This window comes from Olea europaea, chromosome 11 (assembly GCF_002742605.1).
Source record: "Olea europaea var. sylvestris chromosome 11, O_europaea_v1, whole genome shotgun sequence".
Classification (NCBI taxonomy): domain Eukaryota; kingdom Viridiplantae; phylum Streptophyta; class Magnoliopsida; order Lamiales; family Oleaceae; genus Olea; species Olea europaea.
This window is the reverse complement of record NC_036247.1, coordinates 15910473-15933980: the sequence shown is the minus strand read 5'-3', so window position 1 is coordinate 15933980 and position 23508 is coordinate 15910473. Positions and strand designations below refer to the sequence as shown.

Below are 23508 nucleotides of genomic sequence, written 5' to 3'. Positions count from 1 at the left end.
GTTGTCTAGTGAACTTTTCAATTTTCTGAAGCTATATGGATTTTTGTTTTCTTTTTCTTTTTTTCTTTGGTAATATATTTGCTGTGTTCATCGATTTATCAGCCCACAAATCCAACACACTTTCATTGTTTTGGGTTATTGTAAAGAACGCAGTCCAACGTACTTTGGCTGCTTTTCAGATGTTCATGGCTGTTTGATCACTTAAGCTACATGAATTTAACAAATTTAACAAAAAATGATGTAAATTTTTATTATCGACCAATTAAAGATTGAAGAGATACAATATGATTATTACGCAATTTGTAATATGAATTACACATAGACAACATGAGATGTAATATGATTATTACAATGTTTGTAACTTAACAATTTAATAAAGTTACAAATATATATATTACAAATATAATTTATTTATTTTTACATAAAGTGTAATTAAGATTTTCCGCGTAAGTTGAAGTTGTAATTTTGAAAATTTTAATAAAAACCATTTTCTCAACTCGTTTCATGTTATTTGATCCGATCCAATAAAGTCGACATCATCAATATCTAGTGAAAAATAAATATTCAAACTAAGCTAAGTATCGTGAGGCCCATCTTTTCACATGTTTGCCTCCAAAAATATAGGATTAACATTTGTATCTTTTGCCAATTCATAATTCTTCTACTTGAATGTCATAAAAACATTGATTGTCTTCTCCAGATTACTCGCAAGTATTCAGGTCTGGAAAGAAAACGAGCATGAACAAATTAACAGTAATTCTTCATCTCTTGATTCATATAAACATCAACCAAGAAAGAAGGAGCCGTTGAGTCAAATGTGACATTAGACTGTTTTCAAATAGGTTCTTCTCACTCCGGATTCTTTCATTTCCATGTAAAGATCATTTCCTTCACGAGTACGTTCACCCACTCCGCCAAATACGGATACACTCTCATGGGCTTTGACAATATTGTTAATCAATTTTGAATTGTTCTGCTGCCGCTTTGCCTAACTACTACATCTATAATGAACTTGAATTGCACCAAAACCTAACTTGAAGAAGTATCTGCTGCACGAACCTCACTAATAATTAGTTTTGGTTCTATATATTGGCCAATTTTGCTCAAAATGACCAATAAAGAAGAGTATCGAATTGAAGCGTTGTTCTCTAGATTGTGTTAAGAAGACTAGTGGACTACAACCAATATTTTCTTTCTTTTCTATTGAAAAGTTCATAAGAAGAATTTTTATAACCAAAAAATAGTTTAGTTTCTTTTTTCAAATATTTATTTAATTTTTATTTTAAGCTTAAATATTTATTCCTAGTAAAGAATATTGTCAATTATCTGTCTGAAATTTCTCGAATCCAAAGCAATAATGGTGCTCTCAAAGCATTATTTTGGACGCTATTTGTGTTTGTGAGCATATTCTAGTTATGGAATTTGTCCGGTTAGCATTATGTGAAACTTTGTGCTTTTGATAGGGTACAAAAGAATAAGAAGGAAAAGTTTTTGCCTTCCAAAAGAAAATTCATGTATTTTTTCCATATAAAGGCATTCCAATAGGAATCCAAATATTTAATAGGGAAAGAATTGACAAAAATAAATTATAAGGGATTAGATTCATTTGTTATGTAGTTTTAGTGCTTGTGTAGAATTAATTAATTGAAAGTCACTTTTCTCCATATTCGTTTCAATTATACATTCTTTTAAAAAAATATTTTTCACATATTTTTTCATAATTTTTTCTTACTTTTATAGCACGTTTGGTTTGGATTAAAATCAGATTTTACTCCAAGTTAAAGTCAAACAATCAATATTAACCACATATTTCATAAGTTCCAAAATTTTTCGACCACACATTTCTGAAAAATTTCTATCACAATCTACGAAAAAAATTTAAATTTAATCCCTACCAAATACCCTCTTAACCAGATGCTCTAAAAAGGAAAATCACTTTTGAAATAATTACTTCCACTCTTGAGAACCTTGTCATGACTTACTTGTCCCTCTTTTCCCTAATCACGTCTTGAAAAGATTGGCCCTTTCATCTTTAGTGTTTTATGAGTTAGCATCATTTGCAAATAAGAGTGTTGCAATATGGAGTGTGACTCGGTGGGGGGGGAATTAAAAAAAATTAAACTATTTATATTATTGGCAAAATCTAAATAGCTTGTTATCTTGTGAAAATTCTCCTCACCCCCATAGTGTCTTGAAAAAGTTTGGCTCTTTTATTAGTGTCCTTTGCTCATTTGTTCGTAGGACCCTGTTTGAAGATCATTAAAATAAGTATTTCAGGAGACATAAATTTTGAACTAGTAACTTTTTTGAAAATAATGGTTACAAAGTGGAAAAAATTTTGAGTTTACATACAAAATATTTTATTGTGATAATGGGATTGAAAATGAGTTTAAGCAGAGGCTAAGAGCCATGCAATCTCGAATATTACTCGGAAAAAAAAAAAAAGAAAAAAGAATTGAAGCTAATATTATTGTGCCTATTCTCCTCTCCCTTATCTCATTCTATTTCAATAAACAACAAACAGACGAAGTGTGCATTAGAATTCTTGTTAAACTTTTACACTGCTGTCAATCTACTATCGCAAGTCTCGCTCGATCTCGAACTGGGCCCAGCTATAAAAAACAAAGTCGGATGCAAGAAAAAAGAGAGAGAAACTAACCATTTTCAAGAAAGAGTTGAAGAACACAATCATGACAGCATTGTTTCACCTATCAACATCTCCTTGGAGGATATTGTCCCATTTCCATTCAAGTAAAAGTAGCATAAATGCCGAAAAGTGGAATCAGAATATGAACCCACAAATACTGAACAAATTCCATATTACTCATGAAAATCAGACTTCGAATTTTATCCCAACATATTGGTCGAATTTCGGAATTTCCACAAACAGCAAACAGATTCCATGATTCTCATTAATACACAGCAATCACAATATTTCATGCACAAACCTTTGCCTGTGCCTCATTTTTTTCTTATTTTGCTAAATTTGATCGTCTTTGCAAATTGCCTAAGCAATATAATATCAGTTTAAATCACCAAAACCGCATCAGTAAATCCAACGGATCAAAATGTAAACAGTTGAAACACAAGGGAACCAGCAGGAATCTCTAAATTCTTGAAGAAAAAAAGGTCAATTAAGACTGGGGGCTTTTTTTTTTTTGTACAATGGGTCAATCTCAACATCCAAATAACACTACCATTCTGGATTTTGTTTTTTTACTTAGCAACATTTAGGAGTAAAAAAAGCATTCTGAACCAGAATCAAACCCCATATGTACGACAAACTTAAACAAAGTAAACAAGTAGAGGAGCAGTTCTAGCCAGTTCGAAAGGACATGTAAGAAATAATTTCAAAGGCTTGATGCAGTCTCTAAAAATATTTCCCCAAAATTTCAAGTGTTGGCAGATTGTGAGGGAAACTTTGGGTGATTATGTTCACCTTCATAAGTAACAATCAGCATTGAAGGATCATCCAAGCATTTCTCGACATGTTTCCTTGCAGGACAGCCTCTCATGCTACTACATTTGTAGTATCCCCTGCAAAAACACAGAACTAGACTCAGCAAAACCATGAAACTACTAAGCCATGCTATCTGACGGGTATCTCCCATATTTCCTCGTGCATTGAAATAACATTTAAATAGATATTTCTTTATATTGTGCAAAATTAAGACAAACAAGTATTAATGATGAGGTGAAATCACTAGCATTCAACTTTTTTTGGACTGCATCGATTGGACATTCTGACAAAAGACAAGCCCTGGACCATCTAATACAATTTACTTCCAACTTTAGGTTAGAAGCAATGAGTCCTAGTTATTATTTAATGTGATATTTGATACAATTCTTCATGGAAACAAGCCTAATTTTCGTCGTATAAACCCGACCAACCCTCTTCAACGAAAGAATACCGATGAGAGCGACACTAGTCCATAAGACAGAAAATACTGCAGCTCAGTATTGAGTCTACTCAAATTTAAGGAATTTCTTCACATAGCACAAGAAAATACCTAGTCTCGTGGAATAAAATGAAAGCAAATATCATATCAAAACAATGATAGAGGCTACTAGTCAAAATGCAAGATTGATTCTATCTAAGCTAATAACCAGAAATGAATATCCAGCGAGCAATTTCTTGCAAATTACAACGAAGCTGCATCACCAGTGTAGGTGCTGAACAATACCTTGGATGAGGAGAACCTTTGATTGGCTTCTGCCCGTACTTCCTCCATGAATACTCATCAGGGGGTATATCAGCTAACTTGTTGCTTATGGCAGGTACTTTGATTGATCTTCTAACACGATGCTTCCTGTAAGATTAGGGAGAAAAGGTAAAGAAAAGCAGTTGCACGGTATAAATATTATGAATGGTGATAGTTAGAATAAAAATAACCACCTCTTCTTTGAGCAGTGGCATCGACCACTACTTCCACATTTCCCACTTCCATCCTCTCCCCTTCCAGAACACCTTCTCTTAAGCTGGTATGAGTTCTGATCGGCAGATCTAGCTGCCCCAACTAAATGGAAGGCATTTCTCTCCAAATTAGCAACACTCCCATCAATGCTCAACGAAGAGATAAGAGACCTAGTGGACGACATAGTAGGAGTGCACATAGAGCTATCGAAATTCAGACTAATGCCACTATTACTACGACAATACATCAGTTCAGCCTGCTGTTTCAACCGATGCTGGTATCTTTGCTGTTGATGCTGCAGCTGCTGTTCGAGAAAATGATCATTTCGAAATGGTGCTTGCTGGGATTCGTTAGATATATCCTTGCCACGTGAGCTCAATTCCAAAGAATAGTTTCTCAGTGTGAGATCACTCTTGACGTTGGATCCCCCTTCTTGAAGTGGGTGACTTTCAACAGAATTGATTGGAAGGAGTTGAAGGGGTTTAGGATGATCATCTGTTCGATAGATTGGGTTTTCAAGAAAGAGGTTTTGAGGGAAAGGGGACAGAATTTTCTTCGATACTCTCACTCTAGCATGACCACAACTAGTATTAAGAAGAGAAACAACTTTCTTAAACTTGTGTATTGTCTCCCCTGTTTGTTCAACTAAACTCCTTAACTGATGCTCATCTTGGGGATATGATACAATATTAAGCACTCTATGACAACTCTCAACAGCTGCACTATTTGCTTCTTCTATCTTTTCCATCTCACACACTTAACAACAGTAAAACTAGACAACTTTAGGAGGCTGTATTGGACAGCAGATTGGGCTGCAGGTGGTAGATCGAGAAACTAACAGGAGACTAGTAGTGTCTACGGCAGTAGATCGTGAGACTGGAACAACGGGTCTGACTGGGTACGGAGTTTGATAGAACTTGTATTGACTGAATTGGTATAGTGGAACTTACTGGCTTGATCCCGAACTTTTACCCACGTTGGGGTTTCTCCGTCATCATATCGTGAGTTGTGTTTTGTATTATGTTATTTACTTTACGCAAACCGGCAGTTCAACATAGGAATTAACTGGACTGTATGTTTAACCACCTAGACAATTAATTAAAGTGACGTGTTGCTTTGATTAATCAATTCCACAGTGAGGTCGAATAATAAATTGTTTGGACCATAAACTTGGCAATATCTAAAACTTGAATTTGACGAAACATAACGTTCTTCGTGAATTTTCAAGTGATTGTAGAACATTCCCTGAACTTTCAAAAATATTTAAATGATTGGGCATAATCATTCACTCTTTACCAAGTTGCACTCCCTCTATTTTTATCTTTACAATGACGTATTTCGAATCAAATTGCTTCCAACAAATATAAGAAATCATAGTAGTAAAACAATTAAGAGATTTCTTGAATTCCTCCATCCATTCATGGGAATCTCAAATTTCAATTACCGATGACTCTATTTTCTTAGAAGAATAATGTTACTTTACCAGAATATAGGTGACGGATAGAATGATATAATAAGCATCAGTAAAATGTGATTGGATAAAAAAAACTGACTGTATTCTAAGCAATCCAATGATAGATTAACATATGATGTTGACCCCGTGAATTAGACCTTCCACGTGACGAACCGAGAGTTATTTCACGTATTCCTCTCTACACACAACCACAAATAGTCAACTATATATGGCCGATCCCAATAAGGGTGATAACGGCCACAAACACTCCGAAGATCAAACCAATCTTGGTGGTAGTGAATTCTGTCGGAATCTCAATATCTCTACTTGGGGAAGGAGAAAATGTGTATATTTTGGGTGGAATAACCTTACCTTATTCTAGCTAAGTCATTGGGTATTTATAGGCAGAGGATTGGAAGAGACAATGTTAGATGTGGGACACGTGGACTCATTTGACAATGCAAGGCGTCTGTTCGTAGGCATCCATCAGTCACTTCCTAGGTGGACATGCAATTAATTTTTCTGATTAGGACTTAACACTTTACAGAGATGTCACATCTATCATATCTAAAGATATAGACACACATTTGACCAAAAGATTCGTTTGTGAAAACTGGCGGCGAAGAGGCACTCCTCCTCTTCTCCTCTGTGTGGTGCCTCGGTTCAACTCGCTTCGGAGAGCGATGCCTCAGTCGAAGTAAAACGCATCAAATCGAATTGCTTTCACTGATGTTCTCCTCTATGTACCGCCTCTGCAGACGTAAATGCCTCAGATACACTGCCTCTTACTCACCTTGTATGGTCGTCTGTTCCACACGCACCAAGGTACTCTGTGAGGAGACGAAACAGTGGTCCCCCAAGTGAGAGAGATGAATATATATATCATGCGTGGACCTTTTAATCAATCATGAGAGGGTTGTCGCTTTTGGAAAACTAAGGTTGCAGAGACGTGGACCCACAGGGGATGACGCTCTAGTAGGTTGAAGCTTTGAGAAGCTGTTGATGGCAGAGGATTTGACCCACAAGAGATGACGCTCTAGAAGATAAAAGCTTGAGAAAGGTAAAATGGCAGAGGCGCTAATCCACAGGGGACGATGCTTTGGAAGATATAAGCTTGAGAAAGCTGAAGTAGTAGAGGTAATAACCCATAGGGGACGACGATCTGAAAGATATATACTTGAGAAAGTTGAAATGGCAGAGGCGCTGACCCATAGGGTATGACGCTCTGGAAGATATAAGCTCGAGAAAGCTGAAATGGCCCCATAAGGAAAGACGTTCTAGAGGATATAAGCTTGCGAAAGCTGAAGTAGCAAAGGCGTTGACTCACAGAAGACTACGCTTTGGTTGTATGGACTGGGCAATGATTTAAAAGTTGTCGCGGGTTCCCAAGAAGGATAGTTGGATTGATGTCTACTCCCAAGAAAAGGCTGCTACTGCTAATCATGGCAGATGACAGTTGAGGCTCAAGGCAATGTGCTTTGGAGTTTCGTGAACATCATCGTCAGATCTAGAGATGGCAACGAGCCGAGCCGAGCCGAGCCGAGCCGAGTTGGCTCGCAAGCCGAAAATCAAGGCTCGGGCTCGGATCGAGCTTTTTAAAGACGGGCTTTTTTGGCCCGAGCCGAGTCGAGCAAAAGCTCGGCCAAAACGGGCCGAGCCGAGCCTACTCGTTTTTTCCCTCTTTTTTTATTAAAGGCAGCCTGCTGCCTTTTAACAATTTTTCTTTTTAGCTAGCCAACTCAAGCTTTTTGCAGGCCGAGCCAAGGGTGGCCCGAGCCCTCAAGCCTTTTTGCCATCCCTAGGACTCAAATCTTAAGCATTAATCAAATTTGACGTTTGGTTTCAACGCCAAGATCTATAATGCGATTAAAGGCCCAGATCAATTTTGTTTGAATTCAACAATGACGATCGTCCAAAGCTCCGTATAAAAGGCCTTTTCCCCTCATTTGAAACATTTCACTTTGGCTATTTTTGTAACTTATATTTATCCCAAACCTTCAGTAACATTTCTGTGATTTGCAAGTTTTCTGGCGACGTTATTTTAACTTTGAAGTGTTTCCTTGGATTTTTCGGCGTTCGAAGTTTTTCTTCCATTCATCCGTTGTAAGTAATTACAAGAATCGTCTTTATTTTCTATAAAAAAAAAAACGGGTATCTAAGAGGATTGAAGTGTTGGATAGTGAGTTAGATGAGCCTATGGTGCTTAGTTCGGTCGAATGGTCAGAGGCCATATTAGGCGGGGGAAATATTTGGAAGCAACCCGATAGCCCTGTAGATACTTATGTTCATTGGGGGGGGGGTTTGATTATCCTTCTAGGATGACCGTGCCGACCTGATAAGGTTGTGGGTAGAGTATAGGATCCTAAATAGTGTAGGGATGATAATGCCAAACCCTAATAAGAGAGCCTGCTATCCTAGGCTGGCGTGCGTGGCTATTAGTGAAGCCATCCTTATGGCCGGACTTAGATTACCCATTCATCCCTACTTTCGCTTCGTCCTTAGGTCTTACAGTTTAGCCCCAACCCAGTCAAACTCGAATTCATAGAGCCAAATAGTAGGGTCGTGGATACTATGGAGGGAAGCTTCATACAAGGTAGAGATGCCCTTCTCAGTTTTCAGACCCTCTACATTCCCAAAGTAATTGCAGAGAGGGATGGTACTACCTCACGTCATGGGGACCCACACTCCATTTGTACTCGATCAACTAAGCTCCATCAAGGATTGGAATAGCTCGTGGTACTGGGTTTTCGGGAGATGGGACACAATGGAAGAGACCCAAGGCGCCTCAGACAATCCCCACGAAGTTCTCTACTGTTAGTGAGTACTATCTCTTCATTTTGTTGTTTTCGTATGTCAGTTTGTTTTCTAACGGTTCTTTGTTCGTGCCTCAGTTCAACTCGCTTTGGAGAGTGACGCCTCGATCGAAGTAAAATGCCTCAGATTGAATTGCTTTGATCAATGATTTCCTCCACGTGCTGCCTCAGTTCTCTCTCGCTTCGGAGAGCGATGCCTCGGATGCACCACCTGTTACTTGCCTCGTATGGTCGTCTATTCCACACACTCTGGGTGCTCTGTGAAGAGGCGTAACATATGACATTATGTTAAGGATTATGTCAACCATTATGTCTATATAACATGATTGTATAACTTAGAAAATCCATAAAAGCATCCAATGGCGATGAAATTTGCCATGTTATGATCTTCAAGAATTCCCTTTCAAGACTAGACATTATTCATTCGTATCACTTCCATTTCATTCGAGTCATTATTGTAACTTACTAAATGTTAAAATGGTTGCAACATTGAGGATAAACTTTTTTGTTGTGCATTCCTTGCTCGAGATTTTGTTAAACGTTAAAAAAAAAACTAATAATAAATAAATAAATAAATAAATAAATATATATATATATATATGTGTGTGTGTGTGTGTGTGTGTGTGTGTGTGTGTGTTGTACATGCCTCTATTTGGATTGGATGAAAATTAAAATTTTTTGTACATTTTGATAAAAATTAATAAGATTTGTGAGTCCCCATAAAATATGTGATTGAAAATAAATTTTAAAAATTGGGATCAAATAGGGGCTAAGTTTTGCCGTTGCAGTTTTGACAACTTGAATTTGGTTATCATATTTGAGTATTAAGTTGTCTAGTGAACTTTTCAATTTTCTGAAGCTATATGGATTTTTTTTTTTCTTTTTCTTTTTTTCTTTGGTAATATATTTGCTGTGTTCATCGATTTATCAGCCCACAAATCCAACACACTTTCATTGTTTTGGGTTATTGTAAAGAACGCAGTCCAACGTACTTTGGCTGCTTTTCAGATGTTCATGGCTGTTTGATCACTTAAGCTACATGAATTTAACAAATTTAGCAAAAAATGATGTAAATTTTTATTATCGACCAATTAAAGATTGAAGAGATACAATATGATTATTACACAATTTGTAATATGAATTACACATAGACAACATGAGATGTAATATGATTATTACAATGTTTGTAACTTAACAATTTAATAAAGTTACAAATATATATATTACAAATATAATTTATTTATTTTTACATAAAGTGTAATTAAGATTTTCCGCGTAAGTTGAAGTTGTAATTTTGAAAATTTTAATAAAAACCATTTTCTCAACTCGTTTCATGTTATTTGATCCGATCCGATAAAGTCGACATCATCAATATGTAGTCAAAAATAAATATTCAAACTAAGCTAGTAGTATGAGGCCTATCTTTTCACATGTATGCCTCCAAAAATATAGGATTAACGTTTGTATCTTTTGCCAATTCATAATTCTTCTACTTGAATGTCATAAAAACATTGATTGTCTTCTCCAGATTACTCGCAAGTATTCAGGTCTGGAAAGAAAACGAGCATGAACAAATTAACAGTAATTCTTCATCTCTTGATCCATATAAACAACAATCAAGGAAGAAGGAGCCGTTGAGTCAGATGTGGCATTAGACTGTTTTCAAATAGGTTCTTCTCACTCCGGATTCTTTCATTTCCATGTAAAGATCATTTCCTTCACGAGTACGTTCACCCACTTCACCAAATACGGATACACTCCCATGGGCTTTGGCAATATTGTTAATCAATTTTGAATTGTTCTGCTGCCGCTTTGCCTAACTACTACATCTATAATGAACTTGAATTGCGCCAAAACCTAACTTGAAGAAGTATCTGCTGCACGAACCTCACTAATAATTAGTTTTGGTTCTATATATTGGCCAATTTTGCTCAAAATGACCAATAAAGAAGAGTATCGAATTGAATTGAAGCGTTGTTCTCTAGATTGTGTTAAGAAGACTAGTGGACTACAACCAATATTTTCTTTCTTTTCTATTGAAAAGTTCATAAGAAGAATTTTTATAACCAAAAAATAGTTTAGTTTCTTTTTTCAAATATTTATTTAATTTTTATTTTAAGCTTAAATATTTATTCCTAGTAAAGAATATTGTCAATTATCTGTCTGAAATTTCTCGAATCCAAAGCAATAATGGTGCTCTCAAAGCATTATTTTGGACGCTATTTGTGTTTGTAAGCATATTCTAAGTATGGAATTTGTCCGGTTAGCATTATGTGAAACTTTGTGCTTTTGATAGGGTACAAAAGAATAAGAAGGAAAAGTTTTTGCCTTCCAAAAGGGAATTCATGTATTTTTTTTCCATATAAAGGCATTCCAATAGGAATCCAAATATTTAATAGGGAAAGAATTGACAAAAATAAATTATAAGGGATTAGATTCATTTGTTATGTAGTTTTAGTGCTTGTGTAGAATTAATTAATTGAAAGTCACTTTTCTCCATATTCGTTTCAATTATACATTCTTTTAAAAAAATACTTTTCACGTATTTTTTCATAATTTTTTCTTACTTTTATAGCATGTTTGGTTTGGATTAAAATCAGATTTTACTCCAAATTAAAGTCAAACGATCAATATTAACCATATATTTCATAAGTTCCAAAATTTTTCAACCACACATTTCTGAAAAATTTCTATCACAATCTACGAAAAAAATCTAAGTTTAATCCCTACCAAATACCCTCTTAACCAGATGCTCTAAAAAGGAAAATCAATTTTGAAATAATTACTTCCACTCTTGAGAATCTTGTCATGAATTACTTGTCCCTCTTTTCCCTAATCACGTCTTGAAAAGATTGGCCCTTTCATCTTTAGTGTTTTATTAGTTAGCATCATTTGCTCATAAGAGTGTTGCCATATGGAGTGTCACTCGGAATAATAAAATAAAATAAAATAAAATAAAAATTACACTATTCACATTATTGGCAAAATCTAAATAGCTCGTTATCTTGTGAAAATTCTCCTCACCCCCATAGTTTCTTGAAAAAGTTTGGCTCTTTTATTAGTGTCCTTTGCTCATTTGTTTGTAGGACCCTGTTTGAAGATCATTAAAATAAGTATTTCAGGAGACATAAATTTTGAAATAGTAACTTTTTTGAAAATAATGTTTACAAAGTGGAAAAAATTTTGAGTTTACATACAAAATATTTTATTGTGATAATAGGATTGAAAATGAGTTTAAGCAGAGGTTAAGAGCGATGCAATCTCGAATATTACTCAAAAAAAAAAAAATAATAATAATAATAATAAATAGAATTGAAACTATTGATATTATTGTGCCTGTTCTCTTCTCCCTTACCTCTTTCTATTTCAATAAACAACAACAGACGAAGTGGGCATTAGAATTCTTGCAATAAAATTTGCCAAAAATTCACACTTGCTGTCAATCCACTATCGCAAGTCTCGCTCGATCTCGAACTGGGGCCAGCTATAAAAAACAAAGTCGGATGCAAGAAAAAAGAGAGAGAAACTAACCATTTTCAAGAAAGAGTTGAAGAACACAATCATGACAGCATTGTTTCACCTATCAACATCTCCTTGGAGGATATTGTCCCATTTCCATTCAAGTAAAAGTAGCATAAATGCCGAAAAGTGGAATCAGAATATGAACCCACAAATACTGAACAAATTCCATATTACTCATGAAAATCAGACTTCGAATTTTATCCCAACATATTGGTCGAATTTCGGAATTTCCACAAACAGCAAACAGATTCCATGATTCTCATTAATACACAGCAATCACAATATTTCATGCACAAACCTTTGCCTGTGCCTCATTTTTTTCTTATTTTGCTAAATTTGATCGTCTTTGCAAATTGCCTAAGCAATATAATATCAGTTTAAATCACCAAAACCGCATCAGTAAATCCAACGGATCAAAATGTAAACAGTTGAAACACAAGGGAACCAGCAGGAATCTCTAAATTCTTGAAGAAAAAAAAGGTCAATTAAGACTGGGGGCTTTTTTTTTTTGTACAATGAGTCAATCTCAACATCCAAATAACTCTACCATTCTGGATTTTGTTTTTTTACTTAGCAACATTTAGGAGTAAAAAAAGCATTCAGAACCAGAATCGAACCCCATATGTACGACAAACTTAAACAAAGTAAACAAGTAGAGGAGCAGTTCTAGCCAGTTCGAAAGGACATGTAAGAAATAATTTCAAAGGCTTGATGCAGTCTCTACAAATCTTTCCCCAAAATTTCAAGTGTTGGCAGATTGTGAGGGAAACTTTGGGTGATTATGTTCGCCTTCATAAGTAACAATCAGCATTGAAGGATCATCCAAGCATTTCTCGACATGTTTCCTTGCAGGACAGCCTCTCATGCTACTACATTTGTAGTATCCCCTGCAAAAACACAGAACTAGACTCAGCAAAACCATGAAACTACTAAGCCATGCTATCTGACGGGTATCTCCCATATTTCCTCGTGCATTGAAATAACATTTAAATAGATATTTCTTTATATTGTGCAAAATTAAGACAAACAAGTATTAATGATGAGGTGAAATCACTAGCATTCAACTTTTTTTGGACTGCATCGATTGGACATTCTGACAAAAGACAAGCCCTGGACCATCTAATACAATTTACTTCCAACTTTAGGTTAGAAGCAATGAGTCCTAGTTATTATTTAATGTGATATTTGATACAATTCTTCATGGAAACAAGCCTAATTTTCGTCGTATAAACCCGACCAACCCTCTTCAACGAAAGAATACCGATGAGAGCGACACTAGTCCATAAGACAGAAAATACTGCAGCTCAGTATTGAGTCTACTCAAATTTAAGGAATTTCTTCACATAGCACAAGAAAATACCTAGTCTCGTGGAATAAAATGAAAGCAAATATCATATCAAAACAATGATAGAGGCTGCTAGTCAAAATGCAAGATTGATTCTATCTAAGCTAATAACCAGAAATGAATATCCAGTGAGCAATTTCTTGCAAATTACAACGAAGCTGCATCACCAGTGTAGGTGCTGAACAATACCTTGGATGAGGAGAACCTTTGATTGGCTTCTGCCCGTACTTCCTCCATGAATACTCATCAGGGGGTATATCAGCTAACTTGTTGCTTATGGCAGGTACTTTGATTGATCTTCTAACACGATGCTTCCTGTAAGATTAGGGAGAAAAGGTAAAGAAAAGCAGTTGCACGGTATAAATATTATGAATGGTGATAGTTAGAATAAAAATAACCACCTCTTCTTTGAGCAGTGGCATCGACCACTACTTCCACATTTCCCACTTCCATCCTCTCCCCTTCCAGAACACCTTCTCTTAAGCTGGTATGAGTTCTGATCGGCAGATCTAGCTGCCCCAACTAAATGGAAGGCATTTCTCTCCAAATTAGCAACACTCCCATCAATGCTCAACGAAGAGATAAGAGACCTAGTGGACGACATAGTAGGAGTGCACATAGAGCTATCGAAATTCAGACTAATGCCACTATTACTACGACAATACATCAGTTCAGCCTGCTGTTTCAACCGATGCTGGTATCTTTGCTGTTGATGCTGCAGCTGCTGTTCGAGAAAATGATAATTTCGAAATGGTGCTTGCTGGGATTCGTTAGATATATCCTTGCCACGTGAGCTCAATTCCAAAGAATAGTTTCTCAGTGTGAGATCACTCTTGACGTTGGATCCCCCTTCTTGAAGTGGGTGACTTTCAACAGAATTGATTGGAAGGAGTTGAAGGGGTTTAGGATGATCATCTGTTCGATAGATTGGGTTTTCAAGAAAGAGGTTTTGAGGGAAAGGGGACAGAATTTTCTTCGATACTCTCACTCTAGCATGACCACAACTAGTATTAAGAAGAGAAACAACTTTCTTAAACTTGTGTATTGTCTCCCCTGTTTGTTCAACTAAACTCCTTAACTGATGCTCATCTTGGGGATATGATACAATATTAAGCACTCTATGACAACTCTCAACAGCTGCACTATTTGCTTCTTCTATCTTTTCCATCTCACACACTTAACCACAGTAAAACTAGACAACTTTCAAAAAGAGAGGAAAAAACTGAATTTCCAAAATATCCAAAATTAAGTACAACTTGAGGGGTGAAAAGGAAAAACCTTCATAACTACTGACTTAGCAGATCTGTAATTATCCATAAATAGCAAAAGCTGAAAACCCATTTCAGGGAAAAAAACATTGTTCACCAAAAAGCTTCTATTATAGAAATCAAAAGATATCCATACAAAGGAAAGATCATGAGGTTGAACTGGACAAGAAAATCAATCGAAAACAAGAAAAGCCCAGGTAAAATCCAATGGCAAACAACAACTTTATCAACTAATAAGATAAAAAAAAGATTGGAAAAGACGACCTCATCTGGCTTTTGAATTGCTGTAAAACCCTAGATTCTTCCCCGTCTCCATAAGAGCGTTTACGAAAGCAATAAAAATAGTTTGAAAGGTGCAAAGGAGAAGACTTCTGCTTTGTTTTGCCAGAGAATTCACGCAGCCGAAAGAACCAAAAATGCAATCTTTAATAAATACATTACTACAACAATCACTCCTGCAAATAATTAGTTTAACATCGCATTTATGAGATGACTTGAGAGAGAAAGCAGGGAAGATTAGAGAGAGAAAGCACACACAAAAGTTGTGAAACTGCCGTATATCTGTCACCAATTTCAAAGTGGACCCCACTTTGGACCCCGTAAATTATTCTTTTTAATTTCAACAGAATGACTTTTTTTTATTTTTTTGGGGGTCAATGATTCGCTTTGATTTATGATTTTCGCATCAATTTTGTTGCTTCCAATTGCAAGTCTTGTCCCTTGGCTTTCAAGAGTTCCCAACTACAGCCCCGTGACTCGTGAGACACATTTACTTATCCATTGATACAAGGAAAAATTAGAAGTTCAGACCCCCAACTTATGATTTTTGGTCGTAAGATAGTGTTCAAATTATAAAACTTTAGTTCGAACATGTTTTGTAGTAAGTTGGTTTAAATGTTGTTTGACAAAACTTTCGATAAAGTTTAAGCTGATTTTGATAAAAGTTATGAACTGTGGTTGAAAAATAAATCAAAGTAGTGGATCACAATTAACTTCCATTCTCTTTCATTTTTTTCTTCTTATATTTTTTACCATACAATCTTCCATAAAATTATGTTATACGTAAATAGAAAAAAATTCACTCTTTCTCAACAACACATTCTTCAAAAAAATACTATTTCAAATATTAAAATTTGGAAAAAAAATGGAGGCCAACGAGGGTAAAATTTGTATTAAAATTAATTTTTGAAAGTAATTAACTTTTGAAATGTGCCATTTTAGTTCACACATTTTAATATTGTTATATAAGTTGATTTAGGCATTTAATCGATGGAAATCTCTATTTAACTTTTAAATAAACATTTTTTTTGGGTAAAAAATGCGATATAAATCTAAATATGAAAAAATAAATTATTAAGCTCAAGCAAAAATGAAAAGAAAGAAAATTTGTGGATGTTGGTCTCCAACGTATAACCATAGTAGCAACTTGCTCTACAACACAATATTTAAAACAGAACATTTTGGACTTGAACTTTCTGCTATTGTTAATTTGTTACATGGATTATCTCAATAGATACAAATTATTCATTTTTGTTGACAACTGCATTTGATTTCTTCTACTGTACATTTGATTCCTAACTCTGCAAAAAGGAACACTCAATGCGTAGTAGAAGGAATCAAAGAACAAAAGTGCTTAACATGAGCCTACACTATGGACCTGTTCGGGAGTGATTTTGAAAATTAATTGTTTGATTGATAAGAGAAAAATAGGGGCTATTTGTGAAAGAAAAAGTCAAAACTTATGGTTGAAATAGTAAAATAACGATCAAAAAATCAATTTTTTTGGGTGACTCCCAGACGGGGCCTATATCTGTTTATCTCAAATTTCTCAATGCCTTTCTTGCAATTTGTACAGTATTGCATGGAAATATCTAATCCTACAACTCTTTGTATAGCCTTTCTCAAGTCATAATTTGGTTCGCCCAACAACTTCTTCATCTTGTAGTCATGCCCTCCACCACAGCTTTGAATCACAAGTTAGTTATGTCTAGTGATGTCAACAAGTCTTCCTTTGACAAGTGCAATTTTTTAAAATACTATGCCACGTCCTTAGAATTTTTCTAACTCTTTTGCATTCCGAACACCGTCAAATGATTTTGGTTCCCATACTTTTATTTTTGACACAATCGATGAACCCTTTGAAGCAGGATTACATATTTCCTGCCCACCTCAACAACGAAAGCTTCACTTTTGGTGCCCCTCTATGTTTCCTGCAATGAAGGGTTATCACATCCCCTATTAGAACAATAAGTTTATTGTTTGTTTTGGTGACAATGGCCACCAAACTTCAATTTGGCCACCACCTAGATGTTCAAATAATTGTGTTGCCAATCTCACATTATCTTTTGCCATAGATGCACCACCAAAGTTTTCTAACATAGCAATTTGTTAGAATTTGGTGCGATCCGAATTCTTTGTTGAGGATTATTGAGAGTTATAATTAAAGTGCACGTTAAGAAGAATTCTATTTGAGTTGCTATTGTGAAATTCTATTCAAGTTTACTAGGCGTATTCTAAATAAAGTTTTATTTGGAAGCCTGGGAGTAGGAATTTGTATTGGACCTGAAGAGGACATTGGGATGAAGAAAATCAAGATTTTAGAGTAAAGGACTCGAAAGTGAGCAATGCTGCGCCAAGGCAATTTTTGCCCGACATTGTGACACCATGCCAAGCGCCGTGGTGTCAGACAAGTGGCACCTGTCTGTTTCGCCTCTTGCACGATTTTTTCTCCTCTACTTCGTTTCTTGTATTCTGCTTCAACTCCAACTCTGCTATGAGGATTTGGACGTCCCTTGTTGTTTTTTATATATAGTTGGCTCTTCATTATGATATAATAAGAAGTTAAAAATATTGTAAACACATAATCTTTGTATTCTTTCTTCATAATAAATCTTCTTTCTCTGCAAAATTACATTGTTTTTATGTTCTTGTAATCAATTACTTCATATTATGGGTTAATCTCTTTTTTTCTCCAATTATTTGGCATTGGTTTAATCTGATACTATCTTGTGCTTTTCATAACAAACAGGTATTAAAGTATTTTTGAAATTCTTGGGAAGATCGAGGTTTTGATCAAGTTAATATCTCAACTTAGTCTTTCATGATGACAACAATGAAGTATGATATTTCAATATTAGATCGCAGTATAAGATTCTCTTTATGGCAGGTGAAAATGCGAGCATCGCTCACTCATATGGATTTGGACGACACGTTATTGGGATTTGACAATATGCCCACTACTTGGACTATGGAGGAAAAACAACGAAAGGATCGAAAAACTCTATCTCAAGTACATCTTCATCTTCCAAATAATATATCTTCGAGAAGTTTTGAAGGAGAAGTCAGCAGCTACATTATGGTTAAATTAGAGAAATTATGCATGACGAAAAGTCTTATTAGCAAATTACATCTGAAACAACGTCTATATTCTCATCGTATGATAGAATGTGCATCTCTTGAGGATCATCTAGCTACTTTTAAAGAAATCGCTGCTGATTTGAAAACCTTGGAGGTCAAATATCTTGTGATTGATTTTGTTGTATTCATTGCCTGCCTCATATGTGTCTCCTAGAGATATGATAATATATAATTATGATACTCTCATCATTGAAGAAGTCTACGATGCTCTATATTCAAAGAAGAAGATAAAACATCTTGTGATATTTGGGGATCATGGAGACGGTCTCGTGTTCATGGTGGTTGTTCGATGGGCAAGTCAAAATCTAACTCCAAATTTTTTAATTATTGCAAGAAAAAAGGCACTTGGTAAACGATTGTTATAAGTTGTAGAATAAATCAAAATCAACTACAAATCAGCAATCGAAAACTTTAGGAAAAACAAGTATTGCAGAAATTCCTAGCTGTGATGAATAGCTTCTACTTATGTCTGACTACAAATCAAAAGCTAATGAGACATGGATTTTTGATACAGCTTGCACTTTTCGCATGTTACCCAATTAAGAATTGTTTGCAACATATGAAGAAATTTCGAAAGATGTTGTGATGACAAGTAATAACACACCTTGTCGAATAGTTGGTATTGGTTGGGTCAGAATAAAGATGTTTGATGAAATGGTTAGAACACTTAATGCAATGAGACACATTCTAGATTCAAAAAGAAATCTTATCTCCTTAAGTACTCTTGATATAAAAAGGTAGAGGTACATTTTTTAAGGTGGAGTCCAGAAAGTTATTGAAGGAGCTTGTGTTGTGTTGAAGTTATTGAAGGAGCTTTATTGTGTTGATAGGACATAAAAAATTTCATTTATATATCTTGTAATGTGATTCAGAATCTTCAACTAATCAGCTTATTTTAAGGACTCTGGTGGATTTAGAATTGGCTTCTGTACCATTGAAGTTTAATTTGTTGTCTTCTTTTAAGAATATATTTCAATTGACTTTTGAAGATATGGGTAAATCTGTTTTGTCATCATTATTGAAGGTGGCACTGTATTTAATTTCTAGAAATAGACCCATTTTTGGTATACAATTCCTCGTAGGTACAATTCTATTGATTTTGTTGATAGTTTGAATGCAATTAAGGGTGTTCATTCTAGCCAAGATCCATCTTTTGATGCGTTCAATTGTGATTATGTTACAGGGCTTGTTTCAACCTTGTTTGGTGGTCTTAGATCGCATTGTCCCTAGTTAAGGTAGCAGAGGTGGAGAACATTTCTAGATAGAATTGTTGATGGAAAGTTCGTTTGTGTTTTTATTTAAAAGTTTAAGTTTTTTCCTTGTAGTGAAATTCATATCAAGGCAGAAATTGTTAGAATTTGAGTGCAACTTGATTTCTTTGTTGAAGATAATTGAGAGTTCTAATTAAAGTAAGTACTAAGAAGAATTTTATTTGGAACGCTATTGTGAAATCCTATTCAAGTTTACTTGGACGAATTTCTAATTGAAGTTCTATTTGGAAGTCTATTGGGAGTAGAAGTTTGTATTGGAATTGAATAGGATATTGGGATGAAAAAGATCGAGATTTTGGAGTAAAGGACCTAAAAGAGGCATGTGTCAAACGGCGCCACCATACCACCCGTTTGTTTCACCTCTTGCATGATTTTTTTCCCTCATCTACTCCATTTATTGCATTCTACTTCAAATACAATTCTACTATGAGAATTTGGAAGTCCTCTATTTGTTCCCTATATATAATTGCCTTTATTATGATCTAGTAAGCAATTAGAAATATTGTAAACACATAATGTTTGTATTCTTTCTCCATATTATAATAAAATCCCCATCTGCAAAATTACATTGTTTTGTGATCAATGACTTCATATTGCGGCTTAATCTCTTATTTTCTCCAAAATTTGGTATTTATTTAATCCAATATCATCTTTCGCTTTCACAACACAGCTCGATGTTTATGAGTTTAACTCGCCATATCTCCAATTTTCAACAAACACATAGCAAAACATGGCTTTGATACAAAATTATCACAGGCGTTGTCAAAGATTTCAACTGTGATGGCATTGAGGTTTCTCATCCCAGTTAGATATCTATGAAGTATATTGCGATGCGCACTTACATTAATAAAAATAGGTCAAAATTGCCTAATATTTATAGAAATTATATAGATTTAAGACATGAATACAAGATTATGGAACCGTTTCAATTTTATTTCTCTAAAATAAAGAAAACTCGTTTATAAGGCAATGAATAATCAACACACTTTATTTTTATTACCTCAACACTTGGAAGTTATGACACAAATGTTGAGTTTGAAGCACTATCTTTTATTACTAAGGAGACTCGTACAAATTTAAATATACACACCAAGTGCACTAACAAATATTATATCAACAATTTTTCTGTCAAACCACTCGAATAAATGTGTGCATCTCTTCTTCTATCTCTCTGCTAACTCTTCCTTTCTTCTTACTCCCTCACACATTATATATTATGCCTCTCTCTATTTCACTCATACCTACACAATACGTACAACAACTATATTTTTAGACAAGAATGTTGGTGGGCTGTACTTATAGTTTCTTCCAATATGGCATTAAGGTTAGAACACTTAATGCAGTAAGACACGTTCCAAATTCAAAAAGAAATCTTATCTCCTTAAGTACTCTTGATTTAAAAAGATAGAGGTACAATTTTTAAGGTGGAGTCCAGAAAGTTATTATAGGAGCTTGCATTGTGTTGATGGGACATAGAAAATTTCATTTATATATCTTGCAGTGTGATTCAGAATCTTCGACTAATCAGCATATTTTGAGGACTCGGGTGGATTTAGAATTGGCTTATGTAGCATTGAAGTTTGATTTGGTGTCTTCTTTTAAGAATACGTTTCAATTGAATTTTGAAGATATGGGTAAATCCGTTTTGTTATCATAATCGAAGGTGGCATTGTATTTAATTTCTAGAAATAGACCCATTTTTGGCATAAAATTCCTCATAGGTACAATTCTATTGATTTTGTTGATAGTTTGAATGCAATTAAGGGTATTCATTCTAGCCAAGATCCATCTTTTGATAAGTTCAATTGTGATTCTATTACAGGGCTTGTTTCAACCTTGTTTGGTGGTCATTAGATCGCTTTGTCCCTAGTTAGAGTAGCATAGGTGGATAACATTTCCAGATAGAATTGTTGATGGAAAAGTTCGTTTGTGTTTTCATTTAAGAGTTCAAGTTTATTCCTTGCAGTGTAATTCGTATCAAGGTAGAGATTGTTAGAATTTGAGTGTAACTTGAATTCTTTGTTAAAGATAATTGAGAGTTCTAATTAAAGTATTAAGAATAATTCTATTTGGAACGCTATTGTGAAATCCTATTCAAGTTTACTTGGCGAATTTCTAATTGACATTATATTTGGAAGCCCATTGGGAGTAGAAATTTGTATCGGACTTGAACAAGATATTAGGATGAAGAAGATCGAGATTTTGGAGTAAAGACCTGAAAGGGGCCAGTGTCGAAAGGCGCCGCTATACCACCTGTTTGTTTCACCTCTTGCATGATTTTTTCCTCATCTACTCCATTTATTGCATTCTACTTCAACTACAATTCTACTTTGAGAATTTGGACATCCTCTATTTGTTCCCTATATATAACCGCTCTTTATTATGATCTAGTAAGCAATTAGAAATATTGTAAATGCATAATGTTTGTATTCTTTTTCCATATTTTAATAAAATCTCCATCTACAAAATTACATTGTTTTTGTGATCAATCATTTCATATTGCGGCTTAATATCCTATTTTCTCGAAAATTTGCTATTGATTTAATCCGATATCATCTTTTGCTTTCACAACATAACTCGATATTTAAGAGTTTTAACTTGCCATATCTCCGATTTTCAATAAACACATGGCAAAACATGGATTTGATACAAAATTATCATAGGCGTTGTCAAAGATTTCAGCTGTGATGGAAATTTAGGGATGGTGATAAAACCCGCCCCACTCGAATGGGGCAAAAAAAACCCTTCTCGAACGGGTTGGTGGGGAGGGGCAAGGATGCCCCGCCCCGTGAAGGAGAAAAAAAAGATTAAAAATAATTTTATTTCTAGATAATTCACCCGTTAAAAATCTATTTTGAAATTGTATTTTATTCTCTAATAATAACATAACTTGAAACTTTGAAAATGTAAAAAATAAAAAATAAATGAGGCAACAAACGGGGCAAAAAGTTGCCCAGGCGGGGCGGGGGTGGGTGCTCATTTCCATCACTAGATGGCATTTGAGGTTTCTTATCCTAGTTAGTTGATCTCTATGAAGTATATTGCAATGTGCACTTACATTAATAAAAACAGGCCAAAATTGCCTAATATTTATAGAAATTATAGAGATTTAAGACATGAATACAAGACTATGGAACTGTTTCAATTTTATTTCTCTAAAACAAAGAAAACTCGTTTACATGATAATGAATAATCGACACACTTTATTTTTATTACCTCAACACTTTGAAGTTATGACACAAATGTTGAGTTTGAAGCACTATCTTTTATTACTAAGGAGACTCGTACAAATTTAAATACACACACCAAGTGCACTAACAAATATTAGATCAACAATTTTTCTCTCTACAATTTTTCTCTCACACCACTCGTATAAATGTGTGCCTCTCTTCTTCTATCTCTCTGCTCACTCTTCCTTTCTTCTTACTCCCTCACACATTATATATGATGCCTCTCTCTATTTCACTCATACCTACACAATACGTACAACAACTATATTTATAGACAAGAATGTCGGTGGGCTGCACTTATAGCTTCTTCCAATATGGCATTGAGGTTTTTCATCCCAAATAGTTGATATCTATGAAGTATATTGCAGTTTGCACTTACGTTAATAAAAACAGACTGAAGTTGCCTAATATTTGCAGAAATTACAGAGATTTAAGACATGAATACAAGATTATGGAACCGTTTCAATTTTATTTCTCTAAATCAAAGAAAACTCGTTTACAAGGCAATGAATGGTCAACATGCTTTGTTTTTATTACCTCAACACTTAGAAATTATGACACAAATGTTGAGTCTGAAGCACAATATTTTATTACCAAGGAGACATGTACAAATTTAAATACACACACCAAATGCACTAACTAATATTTTATCAACAATTTTTCTCTCACACCACTCGTACAAATGTGTGCCTCTCTTTTTCTATCTCTCTGCTCATTATTCGTTTCTTCTTATTCCCACACACTATATATGATGCCTCTCTCTACTTCAACTGC

At 34.8% G+C, this 23508-nt stretch overlaps 2 protein-coding genes across 3 annotated transcripts; both read right to left on the bottom strand.

The window, feature by feature from the left end:
* Window positions 1–3078: 3078 nt before the first annotated feature.
* Window positions 3079–15361, bottom strand: LOC111403586 (probable WRKY transcription factor 21). Of its 2 annotated transcripts, XM_023032153.1 has the most exons (4): window positions 14717–15361; window positions 4397–5163; window positions 4185–4310; window positions 3393–3537 (listed from the first exon to the last, which is right to left on the bottom strand). In XM_023032153.1, the coding sequence occupies exons 2-4, from the start codon at window positions 5161–5163 to the stop codon at window positions 3393–3395; spliced, it is 1038 nt and encodes a 345-aa protein (XP_022887921.1). In that variant the 5' UTR covers window positions 14717–15361. The 2 variants fall into 2 exon arrangements, with proteins under 2 accessions (XP_022887922.1, XP_022887921.1); XM_023032154.1 differs by lacking the exon at window positions 14717–15361 and having other exon boundaries at window positions 3079–3537.
* On the bottom strand, window positions 12632–14857 carry LOC111403584 (probable WRKY transcription factor 21). The gene is made up of 3 exons (XM_023032152.1): window positions 13950–14857; window positions 13738–13863; window positions 12632–13090 (listed from the first exon to the last, which is right to left on the bottom strand). Exons 1-3 carry the CDS (start codon window positions 14714–14716, stop codon window positions 12946–12948), a joined length of 1038 nt encoding a protein of 345 aa, XP_022887920.1. The 5' UTR covers window positions 14717–14857; the 3' UTR covers window positions 12632–12945.
* Window positions 15362–23508: the final 8147 nt, after the last annotated feature.

Bases quoted from the DNA above. Each gene is read 5' to 3' on its own strand.
- LOC111403586 (XM_023032153.1), bottom strand. From the start codon at position 5,163: ATGGAAAAGATAGAAGAAGCAAATAGTGCAGCTGTTGAGAGTTGTCAT. The intron at 4,311-4,396 runs GTGGTTATTTTT...CTAATCTTACAG, and splicing joins TGCCACTGCTCAAAGAAGAG to GAAGCATCGTGTTAGAAGAT. The intron at 3,538-4,184 runs GTATTGTTCAGC...GTGTTTTTGCAG, and splicing joins AAAGGTTCTCCTCATCCAAG to GGGATACTACAAATGTAGTA.
- LOC111403584 (XM_023032152.1), bottom strand. From the start codon at position 14,716: ATGGAAAAGATAGAAGAAGCAAATAGTGCAGCTGTTGAGAGTTGTCAT. The intron at 13,864-13,949 runs GTGGTTATTTTT...CTAATCTTACAG, and splicing joins TGCCACTGCTCAAAGAAGAG to GAAGCATCGTGTTAGAAGAT. The intron at 13,091-13,737 runs GTATTGTTCAGC...GTGTTTTTGCAG, and splicing joins AAAGGTTCTCCTCATCCAAG to GGGATACTACAAATGTAGTA.